We start from the raw sequence: 15,401 nt of genomic DNA, 5'->3' as shown, positions 1-15,401 counted from the left end.
TTTTACAGAGATAATTTTTACCTTTTCTTTCATTAATTAAAAGCTTTCTTTTTAAGAACCTGATTGATTTTTCCTTGTTTTAGAATCCAAGGAATTAAGTCTGAACTCACCAGGGATTGGTGGGGGGAAAGGAGGGGGAATGGTTAATTCCTCCTTGTTTTAAGATCCAAGGAGTTTGGATTGGTGTGAAGCCTCTCAAGGCAGCCCAGGGAGGGGAAAGTCTGGGGTCGGGGAAGAAGGGGGATGGTTAATTTCTCCTTGTTTTAAGACCCAAGGGGTTTGGATTTGTGTTCCCCAGGGAAGGTTTTGGGGAAACAGAAAGTGTGCCAAACACTATATTCTGGCTGGTGGCAGTGTTACCAGATCTAAGCTAGAAATTAAGCTTAGAAGGGTCCATGCAGGTCCCCCACATTTGTACTCTAAAGTTCAAAGTGAGGGGGAAAACCTTGACAATACAGTCCTTTTCTTTGTGTGAACCTTGATCCTAGTGTATGTTGTCTTTCCTTTATGTCTATGAATTTAAGTATTTGGTTGGAGAATATTTCTTTGATCATTTTGAATTTACAAGATTTTCCTTCTTGGAGGTTTCAGAGATTTTCTGTCTGTTTTACCTGCTGTTTTCTAGTTCTTTTACCAAGTTTCCTCCCCCCCTTTTTTTGGGTGGGGGGGGGGTGAAAATGACCACCCATGATAATACAGAACCCTGTTAACTCATGTTGGTTCCACATAGATACTGGCTTTTTATCATACATTAATTTCTATAATTTAAGAAGATCATCCACAATTCCAAAGCAGTATGGAAAAGACCTCCACTTTGTCAAACAATGCACTTCCCATTCATAACCTCCTTCATTGGAGAGACAGAAATATTTTAGGAATATCTCAAGTTTGGTAGGCATGGAGGAAGTAAATGTAGGAGGAAGGGGTTAGGCCTCCTAAAAATATTGGCAAATCTCAACTTTAACCATTTCCTCCGATTTAGAAGGCACATTTAAAATGTAGACAGCACAAACTGTTGGTATTCTCTTTCTGTGAAACCATGAGAGAGAGAGAGAGAGTGCTGTGAGAAAATGAAACCTTAACTCGTTCTTTATTTCCAAGTCTTTATATACGTACTGTAACTGAGGAATAGATGCAGTTGGAAGGTGTGAATATCATTTCCTGTTGATCACTCCAAGTAGCTGACCATAGTGAAAAAAAAAGACTAATTAATAAAACAGAATGAGCAATTAGTATAGTAACATGCTAGAGAGGTACCCACATGGATGACTATGATTTACAATGTGATCAGAAGGAGGTTGTGTTGAGAAATTACAGTATGTATTTTTTACCAAGTGTGTCCCTGGGATGAAAGAATTCAAATAATTTTTTTAAAATCAAATTCAGTGTTCACCAGTTTTTCTGGTTCCTTCTCTTTTAACATTCGCCTTCCGCTCAGCTTGGGCAGGGACATTCTTCTGGTTTGTTTAATTCTCTTCACTTCCTGTGGTGGTGATTCACTTTCTGGATCTCAAGCCCTAGCACACACTGTTGTGCTGGAGTTTCCATCATGGCAGGGAAATGTGTTTTAATTCAACAAGAAAACTATTTTCACTGAAATTAAAAAAGAAAAATCAGATGAAGAAACCATGAAAACATTTTTGTGCATGTTAATTTGGTTAGGGTCTCGGAAGTCTTCCTGCACTTTTAGAAGAAATTTGAGATTTTAGCTTCAAATTTTTGAAAGACACTCTGCAAAGCAGAGAAAGCAGACTTACCAGAGTCCCCAGATTGTCATGGGCTATGCTCCCCATTTTCCCATGACTTTCCCGGGGTGTTGGGCATCTGTATTCCACACCAGAGTGAAATCCCAGGGGAAAATCTTGGGGGGGGAGGGGGCGGAATTGAAAGCAAATGAACAAAACTGCAGACCCAATATATGAACAAGACCATGTTTTGGTCACTCTTATTACTTGGAGCTTCCCACCCCCAGCACCTATTGTTTGAGCCTGGGGCAGCCTGGCAGGGTAGCTATAATGGAACCACGCTGATAGGGACTGGAAGGAAGGTTTGACAATGTCCTAGAAGTGATGCAGACACTCAGATGCTCTGTGGAAAGATTTTGTGTTCTGTGCGGAAGCCAGCAAGTCATCTATTTCTATGATGAAAGCTGGGGAAACTATTTTCCTCCTGCCTGCTAGTGGAATGATAAGGGGGAGCTTAAGAGGGGATGTATTAGTGATGTTTTCCTCCTGTTTTATCCACCTGTGGTTGGCTTTCCCTCAGGAAGACCTAAAGTCATAGATGATGGATAACATCAAATGGTTCTTAAGGACATTAAAAGAGTCTTCCATGTAGCATAGCTTAAAAATAATGTGGAATGGTTGTCAGGAGGTTCTCCTCTTCTCTACAGGGGTAATGAAGAAGTTAGACTTTTGAAGAAGAGTTTGTATGGCTCCCAGGTGCAATATGACCAGGTAAAGGACCCTCTCCAGCCACGCCCCATAAGTGAGGTTCCGTTTCAGCATTTAGCTGTGAATATTCTGGGTCCTTTCCCTAAGAAGACACCCAAAGGAAAGCTGTGCATACTGACTTGCTTGGCCACAAAGCCAATGCCGGCACTGACTGTGGCGGCAAGTTTCATAGAGATGTATTCAGCTCTTGAGGTTCTAATCCTCCCAGAAGAAATGTAACATTTTCACGGACTCTGATTGTGTATACTATGAGGTGAAAACATATCACAACTCCATTGGTGAAATCCTGTTTAACTAATATGGAAGTGTAATTAGTCCAAATAATGAAGGCCAAATTATGGTAATCTTTGCTTGTGGAGTACTTCACAGTAAGACAAGGAGAGCTTGTATTTAACAAACTACTTTCATTTAAACACAGCGGAACACAGTAACCAGGGCCTGCAGTTATGGTCTGCTGTTCCAGCTCTCAAGATGCAGGATGACCTCTGTCCCTGCAGTTACACCCTCATCCTTATGTAACAATAGCAGTTCCACACAGCATGGGTATTTCTAGTGGTGAATGGAGTGAAAGGAACCCCTTCTCCATGGTTTCTGTAGAGGGAGCAACCATAATATGTCTCCATGCACTAACTGAGGCTTGGCCTACTCTAAAAATATAGGTCAACATAGCTATGGCACTGAGGTGTGAAAGAGCGATATCCCTGAGCACTGTAGCTATGTCAACTTAACCCCCAGTGTAGCTGCTGCTACGTCAATAGAAGAATGCTTCTGTCCACCTAGCTACCATTGCTCAGAGATGGAGTTCCTACAACAATGGGTGTGTGTGGGGGAACCCTTCCATCGCTGTAGTCTGTCTGCACTACACCCTTACAGCAGCATAGCTACAACACCATAACTATGCTGCTGTAGTGCCCATAGTGAGGACCTGGCCTCAGTGCAAGGAACGCACTGTTGGTATCCATCAGCCCCACGAAAGGGTCATGTGTGGCCGGTAGGTGAAGAGTATGACCATAGACACAGCCCAGATACATGCACTTGGTGGTGGGTGGGTGGGTGTAGGGGGTTATATAACCCTCCAGCCAAGTGTATGTAGGTCTGCACCAAAGAAAGCATGTATTATTGTTGGTCTGTAGATGCCTCAATTGCCACTTGAGGGCCACTGTGAGAGTATGCTCCCAAGACTAGGAATGCCTTTAGCCTCCACCACTCAGGCAGTGCAGCTCCCCCACCCACTCGTAGAGCCATAACTGAGTCCCACATGTATGTATTTGTTATAACATTGCATTAGCCAGGAAGCATCACTTTATATTGTACATGCTACATTGTGACTATAAAATCATATTTCCTTTAGTACAGATATAACCACCTTATGTAAAATTGAGCAAAATGCTTAAATCAGCTCAGGCACATTATGTGAGGAAAATATACACACTAAAAATATGTTGCGATTACAGAAGTATTTCTCAGGCCTATCTCCTTCAGTCCTGCATCTCAGGATACAAGATACACTAGACCTGCTATAAGCTGTACAAAGAGAGACTGTCTCTACCATGTAAATAGGTGAAGTGGTCTAGAAGATGGATCTAGATTGTTCTTAGTGGTACCAGATGACAGAACAAGGAGTAAGGGTCTCAAGTTGTAGTGGGGGAGGTTTAGGTTGGATATTAGGAAAAACTTTTTCACTAGGAGGGTGATGAAGCACTGGAATGGGTTACCTAGGAAGGTGGTGGAAGCTCCTTTCTTATAGGTTTTTAAGGTCAGGCTTGACAAAGGCCTGGCTGAGGAGATGATGATGTGGATTGGTCCTGCTTTGAGCAGGAGGTTGGACTAGATGACCTCCTGAGGTCTTTTCCAACCCTGATTTTCTATAATTCTAAGACATACTTGCTTTTCTTGGCAAGACCTCATATGATCAGATGACATGTCCTTCGATTTTGCTCACTTTTGGCGTATAAAAGAATGAAAGCCAGCACCTCCTAGAGTAGAAAATCTCCCAAACATATGAGAAACTAATCAGTCACTATATTAAGTCACACGTGCTGCCCTATCTTCTGTTTATATACAAGCAGAATAGTTGTACTGTGCTAAAGCAGAGTGTGTGCTGGGCAGTTTCTATGCCCCTTCTATTCTGCCGTGCCTTTCTTTGCAACAGAATGGAGGGCTGCGGGTGTAGCCACTAGACAGGTCTGTGCTGCAGTAGGGGACAACCAATGTATTAGGTGTATAGGAACCCCATTTGTCTCTACCACTAGAGCACCAGTGCAGCTATTCCATGTCAACCCAGCAGGCTTAGGGGAAAAATGTTTCACCCAAAGCCAGATTTTTGAGTGTTGATGAGAGGTGGCACCATTTGGCCCCATGCGTTCTGTATTTCTTGCCTCGTTTTTTTACTAAGGATAGTTGCACACCATAATCTTCCCTTTTCTGCAACCTCATAACTGGGCCTGGAAGAAGCACGCCTGATTTTTGGATCTGTCGTCAATTCTTAACCATGGAGCAAATTCATATCCCAGCTGTCAAAAAACACAGAAACCGAGATACATATTTTTCCTGTGGTGGTTTTTTTTTTCACAATTTTTAGTGTCTTTTTTCTTCATGTTCATCTCTGTATATTTATACAAGGCACTCAGTTTACTGTTCCGCCATTTTTGTTTTGGGGAGGATGTTTTCTCCATTCTACTAGACACCTATATTTATTGTCCTTCCACCATCATAAAAACTGTTTCACAAAGCTAGAGGTTTTATAAAATGCCAAACACTGTTGGCCTGTCCAGTCCATAAATAAATAGCTTTTAGGAAACAACAGATCTTCCAACTAAGTCCAAATAATTACCTTCTATATTACCCTTACTCCTACTGCTTATCTAACAATTATGGCACCACAACAAAATTTATGGCATATTTCCCACATCATTTCTCCTTTTCCTCTCTCAAGGTCTGTGTTAAGCTTGCCTGTACTTTTCCTTTTATGGACAGCTTCATCTCTTCGTGAGACCAAAACTGTGCTAGATAACTAGTAAGGGCCATCAGATAAACCCCTTTAATCCTAATTTCCCTTGAAGGGCTTTCCAGCCTGGGAGAGCTTTTTGGCTAAAAGACAAGCTCATCTTGGCCTATATTCGTCTGAACTTCTGACAGTGTGCAACCCTTCAGCACAACTCCTTTCACAGAAGAACAATTTCATATCTAATGGCATGATTGTTTTCAATTACTTGACTATGTATTCCTGCTGGTGATGGTTAAATGCGCAGATAATTGCAGCATGTATGCAACTGACATTTGCAAAATAATAAAATGTTAAATTATCTTCTATGTTGAAATTTTATGACTTTCAAAAACATATACTAAATATACAAGTCAGAATGCATCAATTCTTCCCATGTATAAATCTGTGTGATATAAATCTGCTCCTTGAACATCTGTCAGATACTTAGAATCATAGAATATCAGGGTGGGAGGGACCTCAGGAGGTCATCTAGTCCAACCCCCTTCTCAAAGCAGGACCAATCCCCAACTAAATCATCTCAGCTAGGGCTTTGTCAAGCCTGATCTTAAAAACCTCTAATGAAGGAGATTCCACCACCTCCCTGGGCAACCCATTCCAGTGCTTCACCACTCTCCTAGTGAGAACGTTTTTCCTAATGTCCAACCTAGACCTCCCCTACTGCAACTTGAGACCATTACTCCTTGTTCTGTCATCTGTTACCTCTGAGAACCGTCTAGATCCATCCTTTTTGGAACCCCCTTTCAGGTAGTTGGAAGCAGCTATCAAATCCCCCCTCACTCTTCTCTTCTGCAGACTAAATAATCCCAGTTCCCTCAGCCTCTCCTCATAAGTCATGTGCTGCACCCCCTAATCATTTTTGTTGTTCTCTGCTGGACTCTTTCCAATTTTCCCACATCCTTCTTGTAGTGGGGGGCCCAAGACAGGGCACAGTACATAGTTTGGTGGTTTGAGCATTAGCCTCCTAAACCCAGGTTTAGTGAGTTCAGCCCTTAAGGGGGTCACTTACGAATCTGCAGTAAAAATCAGTAGTTGGTCCTGCTAGTGAAGGCAGGGGGCTGGACTCAATGACCTTTTGGGGTCCCTTCCAGTTCTATGTGATAGATGAGACCTGACCAATGCCAAACAGAGGGGAATGATCACGTCCTTTGATCTGCTGGCAATGCTCTTACTTATACAGCCCAGAGGGGGGCTGGCCCGCCGATGGCTGCAAGTTTTCTGTAGCTCAATAGTATTTCTGAAAATACCACTTGGCACTGAAAGGATGGGAGTAGGGAATCTAATGGGACCAGAGCTGAGATTGATGCTACAGGTCAGAGTGTCTGTAGAGACCTTTGTGATTAGTGCAGAATCCACAGAATGTTCTGACTGTGGATTTGGAAGAACCGCCTGGTCCCTGAGAAAGTCAATGGAGTAACTTGCCTCTCCTTCCTCCTGCCGATGTGGGAGAATCTCAGAGGGAGATATGTATAAATTGTTCTTGTCTTTTAAGAAACTCAGCTTGGATTCCCCACAGGCATGCCTGGTCCTAGTACTTATCTATAAAGCTCTGAGAAGAAAGAGATAGAAGCCTCAAAGTAAAATATTTTGTTTTGTCTATAAAAGGTCCTGTGGGATAAATCCACCAATCTAACAAGTACTATGTGTTACAATGGTCGGAGTTACCCAAAGGCACCATTACCACAGGACAGTAAGATCACTTAAGGCACAGTATGAGCTGGTCTATATAAACTCCCGTCTTAAAAATCTGTGTGTCATTGGGTGAGGGACATGGGTGGTATGAGCTGCTTTGGTTTTGAGTTTTCTTGCTGGGTTGATTGTGCCTTTTGAATATGTTAATAGACTGTATCCATTTGGTGGGAGGAACATGAAGGTCCTTAAAAGAGGTTGTGATCTTGTTGAATTTGAAGGATTTGCGGTGTCTTTAATGGATTTAGGAACATAAAAACACAGGAAGTGTTGTGCTAGACTGGACATGCTAGTCCAGTGTCCTGCTTTAGATGCACACATTGCAGTAGGCAGATGCGGATAATCTGCCCCTCACATGAGCTCTGATCCAAATCTCGAATCGTTTGAGATTGGTTTAAATCCCAAGGCATGAGATTTAATATCCCTCCCAAAACTTGTTCCCCTTAGTTATAGGAGTGCTGGATAGTCCTGTCATACACGCCTGGCAGAGTGCGCGCGCCCCCTTTCGGAAGGGCAGGAACTGGTGGAAGCAGCATCACATGCTATGCCCTGCTGCAGCTACCGCTGTCATTCACTGCTGGTTATCCCCCGGCAGCTGGATTGGCTGCCTCTCTGCACCTCCCCTCTGCCTGTGGGCTACGTTTCAGTTTCCTTTCTGCTGTTCTGCTTAGTTTCTTTTCTCCTCCCCCTATCCCGGTGGCTTGGGCGTTATCCTCTTCCTTCTGAGTCAGCCGCTTTTCAGCGAGTCTCCCTCAGTGGCGAGCTGCGAGCTTGCGCCGAGGCTGTTCCCCTCCTTTTTGAAAGGTCAGGGGGAACTTGCCTGCTGCAATCCAGAGCCGGGGGTACCACCACCCACCAGCTGCAGCTGCAGGGTGCTGTGCACCGAAAGGATTTTCTCTCCTTTGCAAGCGTGAAGCCAGGGCACAGGACAAAAAGAGAAGCTGGGAACTAGTTCTGCAGGGGTGCCCCAATAAACGGGAGCCCAAATGACTGCGGAGCAGAAGGAAATCCTGCGGTGCTACAGGCAGTACATTGAGAAGAGCCTGAATCCTACCTATGTGCTGGGCAACATGAAGGAATGGCTCTCTGACGGTGAGATGCTGGCTGTGGGCTGGGCTTGCTCTGGGCAGGCTTTGGCCAAGGCTTCCCCAGGCTTTGGCCAAGGCTACCCCTCTCATGAATGCTTCTTTCCTGGAGAGCAAGTGGTTGGTGACAGTTTGCCACTTAGTGGGGTTTTCTGTTCTCTTCCCCCCTCTCACCACTTCTATCTGTTTGTTTGCCTCTCTTTTCTCATTCTGTTGTCTCCTCTTTAATTATGTCCCATCTAATGAAGATATTTCTATTGAATTGTTGGCTTTCTTTAAAAAAAAAAAAGTTTTTCAGCCAAGTACAGCGAGAATTGATGGTGTCCCTTTAACTTGTAAAGACAATTTAACCTCAGCTGTACCCTGCGACTCCCTACACAGCTCCTAAACCTGTAGCTGTAGTTTTCCTCGCTTAGTACTCACTACTGAAGTCAGGAGCTTTGCCTCTGACCTAAATGGACGCAGGGGCAAGTCTTTAATTCTTTCTGTGCGGTATTGTCCATAGGTCTAGGGTTCAAATGGGAGAAAGGAAACCAGAGATGGAGAGAATACCATTTCCCTTGTTAAACTGATGGTAGCTTAATACATATGAGGACTGAAGGGAAGAGGCAGTTTCCGTTTTGAATTTTTGGGGCTTTGTATATGACGTACTCTGTGTTGAGTCTTTATATGTAGTTGCTTGGGTGCTCTGTCTATATCTGGTACTATATATATGGGGAAATGAACATTCATTGCTGCCTGATGTATGAGTTTGAAGTGCCAGTTCCTGCTCTTGGCTGGGGACCACCTTGATGTTCTGTGTTTCAATAGCACCTTACATAATGGGTCCATTACCGGTGCTCCAGTGTGCTACTGAAATACAAACAGATAACAATGATGGAACATCCATGCATTAAGAAATGCTGCTGCATAGACTTTGGCAGATGACAGTGGCAAATGGGTTAACGTGGTACCCATCTCAAAACCCAGCTTTGGGGTTAACAGAAAAATATCAGTCTAATGCCCCAAAATATGGTAGTTGCCTTACAAAGCATATGAAATGTAAGGCTTGTGATTTTTCAAAGTGAGTTAGCAGATTTAGCCACACAGCTCAGTGACAGAGAGACTGTTTGGCAAAGGGTCCCCTGTTCTTTGCAAACAACGCTCGCCTCAGACCTGACAAACTCATTACACCAAAGGCATGTATTTATCCATAATGAGTAACAAGTAAGGTATCTACAGAAAGCTCTTAACTTGCAAAATACATGGTCTTTATGTATATATGGGTCATATTTAAGAAATAGTAATGTATTTATATTGAATGTATGCTTTATGGACATGGAGTAGAAATTAGTCACCAGGGGATAATGTGTGTCGGTGGTGGCCCGTTCAGGCAAGAGAGGAAGTGTCACCCTGCACTGTTTAGCTAGTGAGGCAGTGCAAGGCTCAGTTGTTTAGCCTTGTGCAATACTAAGGCCTGGTCTACACTAAAAAATTAGGTTGGCATAACTACATCACTCAGGGGTGTGAAAAGTCCACACCCCTGAGTGGCATAGTTAAGTCGACCTAAATCCCTGTGTAGACAGCTTTAGGTCAATGGACCAATTCCATTGACTTAGCTATGGCCTTTCAGGGAAATGGATTACCTTTGTTCATGGGAGAACCCCATCCCATTGGCATAGGTAGCGTCTACACTGAAGGGCTACAGCAGTGTACCTTCGGTATTTGAAGTCTAGACAAGTCCGAAGACTTTGAATGGGAAACTGAGGCAAATGCAAACAATTGAAACCAGTTAAAGGGAATTTAACAACAAGACAGATTCACTCTGTCTATGAAAAGAAAGATAAAGATGTTGTTATACTGATAACAGAGAGGAGGGAGAAGCACTCTTTATCCACTCACTGAGGGAAAGACCTTTGTGGAGTGCAGCGGTGCTTTCCTGAACGTTTGGTTCCTGGTTTTTGAGAAACCAGCCAGTTTTGCAACAGACTGAACTTTGAAGAGTTGTGGAGAGGATTCTTCCTTTACTAGATAGGAAAGGTACTCTTGATAGGTAGACTCAGGCTTGCATTTTATTATTTTGTTTTCTATCATAACCATTTGTTACCATCACTCTCAGTTCTAGTGAAATCTTTACTCTTTCTTAAATAAACCTACTTTTGTTTTATTATAAGTGCTCACAAGTGCTATATGGTTTGCAGGAGTAGCAGTTTAAGGTAAAACTGGTAAACTGGGGTACAGTGTACACTTGAGGGCAGAGGATCAGGGATATCTGGGAATAGCCAGCTGGATATCACATGGAAATGATTCAAAGGGCCTCGGGGATTGGGTTGCATCTATTGTTAACCTGCAAGCTGAAGTTAGGGTTGGCATAGCCTAGAGGAGAGGGCTTGGGTGGCTGAAAGGCTGATGGTACCAGGGAGCTGACACCCAGCTACCCCAGGACAGACTCCCTCTTGCTGGAGGCAAGGGGTAGGGTGACCAGTTGTCTCAGTTTTATAGGGACAGTTCTGATTATTGGGTCTTTTTCTTATATAGGCTCCTATTACCCCCACCCCACCCCAGTCCCGATTTTTCCCCATTTGCTGTCTGGTCACCCTAGAAGGGGGTAACACAGTGCCTCTCAGGCTTGGATTTCCTGAGAACTCTTAGACTCGCATTAATTTCAATGAGGTTTGTGTGACCAAATCCCCTTGGCAGCTTTCTCAATTTCAGCCTAGAACTTTCAGTCTGAATTTGGGTTTAATTTGTGCATCTCCAGAGATTGTTTCCCACTCATAAGGTGTATATGCTTCCTCTCCTTGCCTCTGGAAGAGCAGTATAAAGCAGATACCCATCATGTAAATGTACAGTAAATATTTCAGCACCTGCAGCACTCTGCACCAGGTGCAGTCCCCACTGCTGCCTGCCCACCATATCTACAGTTTTGACTTATTCATATCTGATTTCACGCTAGATGCCAGAGAGAGAATTCAGATTGAGGAACAGAAGAAGGGGCTGACTGCTGCGGCGGCTCTCTTTGTTGACTCTATACTGCAGCTCGAATCAGAAGGATGGTTTCGAGGATTTCTAGATTCACTGAATGAAGCAGGTTTGTTTTCGGTGGTAAAGTTGACAGTTTTCACTTTCCCTGCTTTTTCATGTTGTGTGTGAATTTATTGCTTGTAAAAGGTGCTGGATTGACCACCCTGGAAAGTGAACACCTTTTAGTTCCATAAGTCAGATCGTAGCAGTACGAGCTTCTCCACCAATTCATCTTGTAGCTCGATGGGCCAGGTAGATGGTTGAGAGCAGAGGTTAATTGGGCTGGCTCATGGCAGCTTGGGGAGATAGGACATGTGCGTATGCATACACCTGCACCATTCTGTGTCCCAGAATCTCAACTTTTGTTAACTCAGAAAAACCAGCCAACAAAAAATGAACTATTAAGTCTCTAACCCTTAGAGTTGCAAAGAAAACCTGCAAAATGTGAACCATGTAACTGATGCAGTGAGGTCTGCAGACAACCTGAAACGGTGACTCCGACAGGTATGAACTGCACCAGTTCCTTGAAAGTCTAATTATGACAATATAAAACCAATATTGTTAATTTTCTATGCTGATCAAAGCAAGAAGTTATATTATGAGGATCTGGGCAATCTGCTTTTTTAGTGGCATCTTGTTTTGGTTGGCAGAAGCTGCCTTTTTTTTTTTTTAATAAAACTTAAGAGAATAGCTCTAAAAAGAATGTGATTTTCATATCCCAGACTGTTTGCAAATATTGGCAGTAGGAAAAATTAAATCTTTTTACTTGAGAGTTGAGGAAATTTGATCCATGATTCAATGAGCCTTAATAAATAGGGAACCCCAACATTATTAGGCATTTTTCAGAATACAGACCACCCTCTAATGGTCAGGCACAAAAGAAATATATAGATGTTTTCCTTCTCCCTTTGATGGATTTACCTATAAAGAGTCATATTGTTTAAAAAAATCTAAAGTGACAATTTAAAGGTAAAACTCTTCTTTTAATTTATCAGGATTGTATTTTATTTCCATAGCTACCACTCTGAAACCTGTCTTAATATGATGTAACTCTTGATTAACTCATAAAAATACAATGTACTTTAGCTAGCTTGCATGGAACAGTCCTGTTTGATTTTGGAGATCAGTAACTCCACCTAGAATGTAATTGTTAAGCTGGCATGAAGCTAGTTTAATTATATTGGGGTAGGAAACCCATGGCACGAGTGCCGAAGGCGGCATGCGAGCTGATTTTCAGTGGTACTCACACTGCCTGGGTCCTGGCCACTGGTCTGTGGGGCTCTGCATTTTAATTTAATTTTAAATGAAGCTTCTTAAACATTTTAAAAATCTTATTTACTTTACATACAACAATAGTTTAGTTATATATTATAGACTTATGGAAAGAGACCTTCTAAAAACTTTAAAATGTTTTACTAGCACGCAAAACCTTAAATTAGAGTGCATAAATGAAGACTCGGCACACCACTTCTAAAAGGTTGCCGACCCCTGAATTATATGCATAGGCATATATAATAATGCCTTTTGCGACTTCTGTATGATGTGTGCAGATAACCCCACATTGCACTTTCAGTTTTTGCAGGACTCTTTCATAGAAGTTAGAAGTTGAAAAGGCCCCACTAGGTTTTCTTAAAGCAGGATTGTTGTATGTAAACATTCTGATGTAAGCAGTTCCAAGTAATGAGGCTTCTCTCCTTTCCCTTGGGAGACTATTCCACAGCCCATCTGGGATTAAAAAATACTGTTAAAAATCCTATGATGTCACTGGATAAGTCAATGGTATGTCTGTGTGTATAATAAAGTGTTCAGATCTTGTCTGATATTTTCAGAAATGGAAGGGGTTCAGAGACTGACAATGAAAGTGATTTGAGGCCTGGGGAGACTTCCATAAGAGGAGAGAGTGGAAAGACTAGGGATATTTAGATTCAAGAGAAGATGAATGAGAGGATGTAATGAAGGTATGCAATATAACAAAGGCATAAAGAATTAAATTAGGCATTCATAATTCTCATAAGGCCTGATTTAAAACTCATTCATATAAATGGGAGTCTTTCTGTTGACTTCAGTGGCCTTCTGGTCAGACCCCTGGGCTGGGATTTTTGAAAGCACCTAAGGGAGTTAGGCACCCAAATCCTATTGAATTTTGATGGACTTTGTGTGCACGTGCCTCCTTTAAAAATCTCAGCCTTAGTACAAGAATATGGGGACAGCCAGTGAAACTGGAAAGCTATAAGCATATAGTTGATTAAAGGAAACACTTTTTACAGCATGGGTAATTAACCTGTGGAACCCACTGTCATGAGATAACTTCGAAGCCAAGGGCTTAATAGGATTCACAAAAGGATTAGTCATTTATGTGGATAGTGAGAATATCTATAGTTACTTAATATTAGGATAATATATGTATAAGGTGTATGAAGCCTCATGCTTCAAAATGTAATCCAGCTATTAATTGCCTAGGGATGGGGAGAAAGTTCCCATATGGGCAGGTTATTAAATGATTGTCCATTATGGAGGTTTAGTGCGTGCAGCTTTCTCCGAAGCATCTGAGAGATTGCGATAATGTAAGTATAGTACCTTCAGGGTGTGCCAGCTTTCTTCCACATTAATGGATTTTAACTCTTCCTCTCATTGGCACCCTTACTTACTAGGCTTCTTAACTTCTGAAAACTTACTTTCATGAAAGCTATTGTTGCATTCTTTGAACTCATTATTTATTATGCAATAATGCAGTTCCTGGTCAATTGCTCCAAGCTTCCTTCTTACTCATATTTTTTATAAATTTCTTTTTGGCAAGAAGTAGATCCAGGGTAGCTTCTTCTTGGGCTACAATCTCTAATTTCTGAATTATAAAGCTGTGTTCCATATAATTTAGGAACATTTTTGTCTATTTGGTTGTATCTGTTACCCAGTTGATATGAGAGTAGTTAACCCCCAGCCCCAATGAATGCTTTCAGATAGTCTATATTGCAGGATAAACATTGGCCCAGGAGTTAATTCTCTCTGTTCCAGTGTTGGTCTGTAAAACATATTGATGGTCTCAAGTCTCAGACTAAAAATTTAGCATCTCCTCCCTGCTCAGTGGAGGGCTGAGCTAGAGGACAGATTAGGTTAAAACATTCTGTGATACCAACATTTCATTCCGGTCTTTCAGGAAAAATAGGGAGCTGCAGTGTAAACAGGAAAGCAGAACCCTATTTTCTTCTCCCACTTTTGTGTGCCTGCCTAAAGCAGATTTTTCTGGGAAAGTTTCAGTTATTCTCAGAAACGGCTAAACTGTTTTGAGATTAGGAAACCATTCATTGTTTTGTCCTTATTTTTTTTAATAACTTTTTAATTGAGAAGCTCTAGCTCCCCCATTCTTTCCAACTGGGATCTGATGTTTGGCAGGGACTTGACATCTGGTGTCAGCAATGAACCTTTTTCTGTTCCCAGGAAAAACCTTCCAAATTTGGACAAGTTTATAAACCTTTGAAAAATCTGTTTGCACGTGCCCAGTAGAGGCTTGTTGGAATTTGGCAGTCCAATTCTCTGAACATTCAGTCTGCACTGAGCATGTTCTATTCTCTCTCAGCTCCTGTGTGCTCACTAGACTGTGCATGGTCCCTCCCCACAGAGCAACTGAGCGTGCTTGTTCCCAGAGGTACATGGACTGAAGACTTTCCTCCATAACTGCTCATCCTTGCCACCAGGATCAGTTGTAACACTGGGTACCAGAACTAAGAGCAGGGATCCTCTCTGCTGTGCTCTGAGGGGAAAGAGGAAGCAGCTTGATGTGAATGCAGAGGAGTGAGGAATGTATGGGGAGAGAGAAGAGATGCAGGGAGGAAGGGCAGAAGATTGGGGGGAGGGGGAGGATAGAAACAGGGAGGAGAAAGGGGGCTGTAGCAGAAGCTGGATGGGAGAGGGGCATGAGCCAGGGATGAGGAACGATAGGAACTGTGGAGATGGCAGAGCATTCTGAGCGAGGTCCAGGTCCTGTGGGAAAAATAAGACTGTATCATAATGCATATGTACAAGGGGGTTGAGTGAGGGCCGGCTCTAGCCATTTCGCCGCCCCAAGCACGGCGGCACGCCGCGAGGGGTGCTCTGCTGCTCGCCAGTCCTGCGGCTCTGGTGGACCTCCCACAGGCGTGCCTGCGGATGCTCTACCGGAGCCGCCTGCTG

At 42.8% G+C, this 15,401-nt stretch overlaps 1 protein-coding gene across 2 annotated transcripts in view; it reads left to right on the top strand.

Moving 5' to 3' along the window:
• Positions 1–7,849: 7,849 nt before the first annotated feature.
• The window catches only part of RIGI (RNA sensor RIG-I), a 41,356-nt gene continuing 33,804 nt past the window's right edge, over positions 7,850–15,401 (top strand). Inside the window, exons 1-2 of one of the 2 annotated variants that reach the window (XM_032787445.2) lie at positions 7,850–8,238; positions 11,167–11,301. In XM_032787445.2, the coding sequence (XP_032643336.1) occupies positions 8,133–8,238; positions 11,167–11,301 (241 nt within the window). In that variant the 5' untranslated portion in view covers positions 7,850–8,132. The remainder of the gene's footprint in view (positions 8,239–11,166; positions 11,302–15,401) is intronic. The other variant, XM_032787444.2, reaches the window with a different exon arrangement.

The sequence above is a fragment of the Chelonoidis abingdonii genome, chromosome 6 (assembly GCF_003597395.2).
Source record: "Chelonoidis abingdonii isolate Lonesome George chromosome 6, CheloAbing_2.0, whole genome shotgun sequence".
NCBI classification, from domain to species: Eukaryota; Metazoa; Chordata; order Testudines; family Testudinidae; genus Chelonoidis; species Chelonoidis abingdonii.
This window is presented reverse-complemented; position numbering and strand designations above follow the sequence as displayed.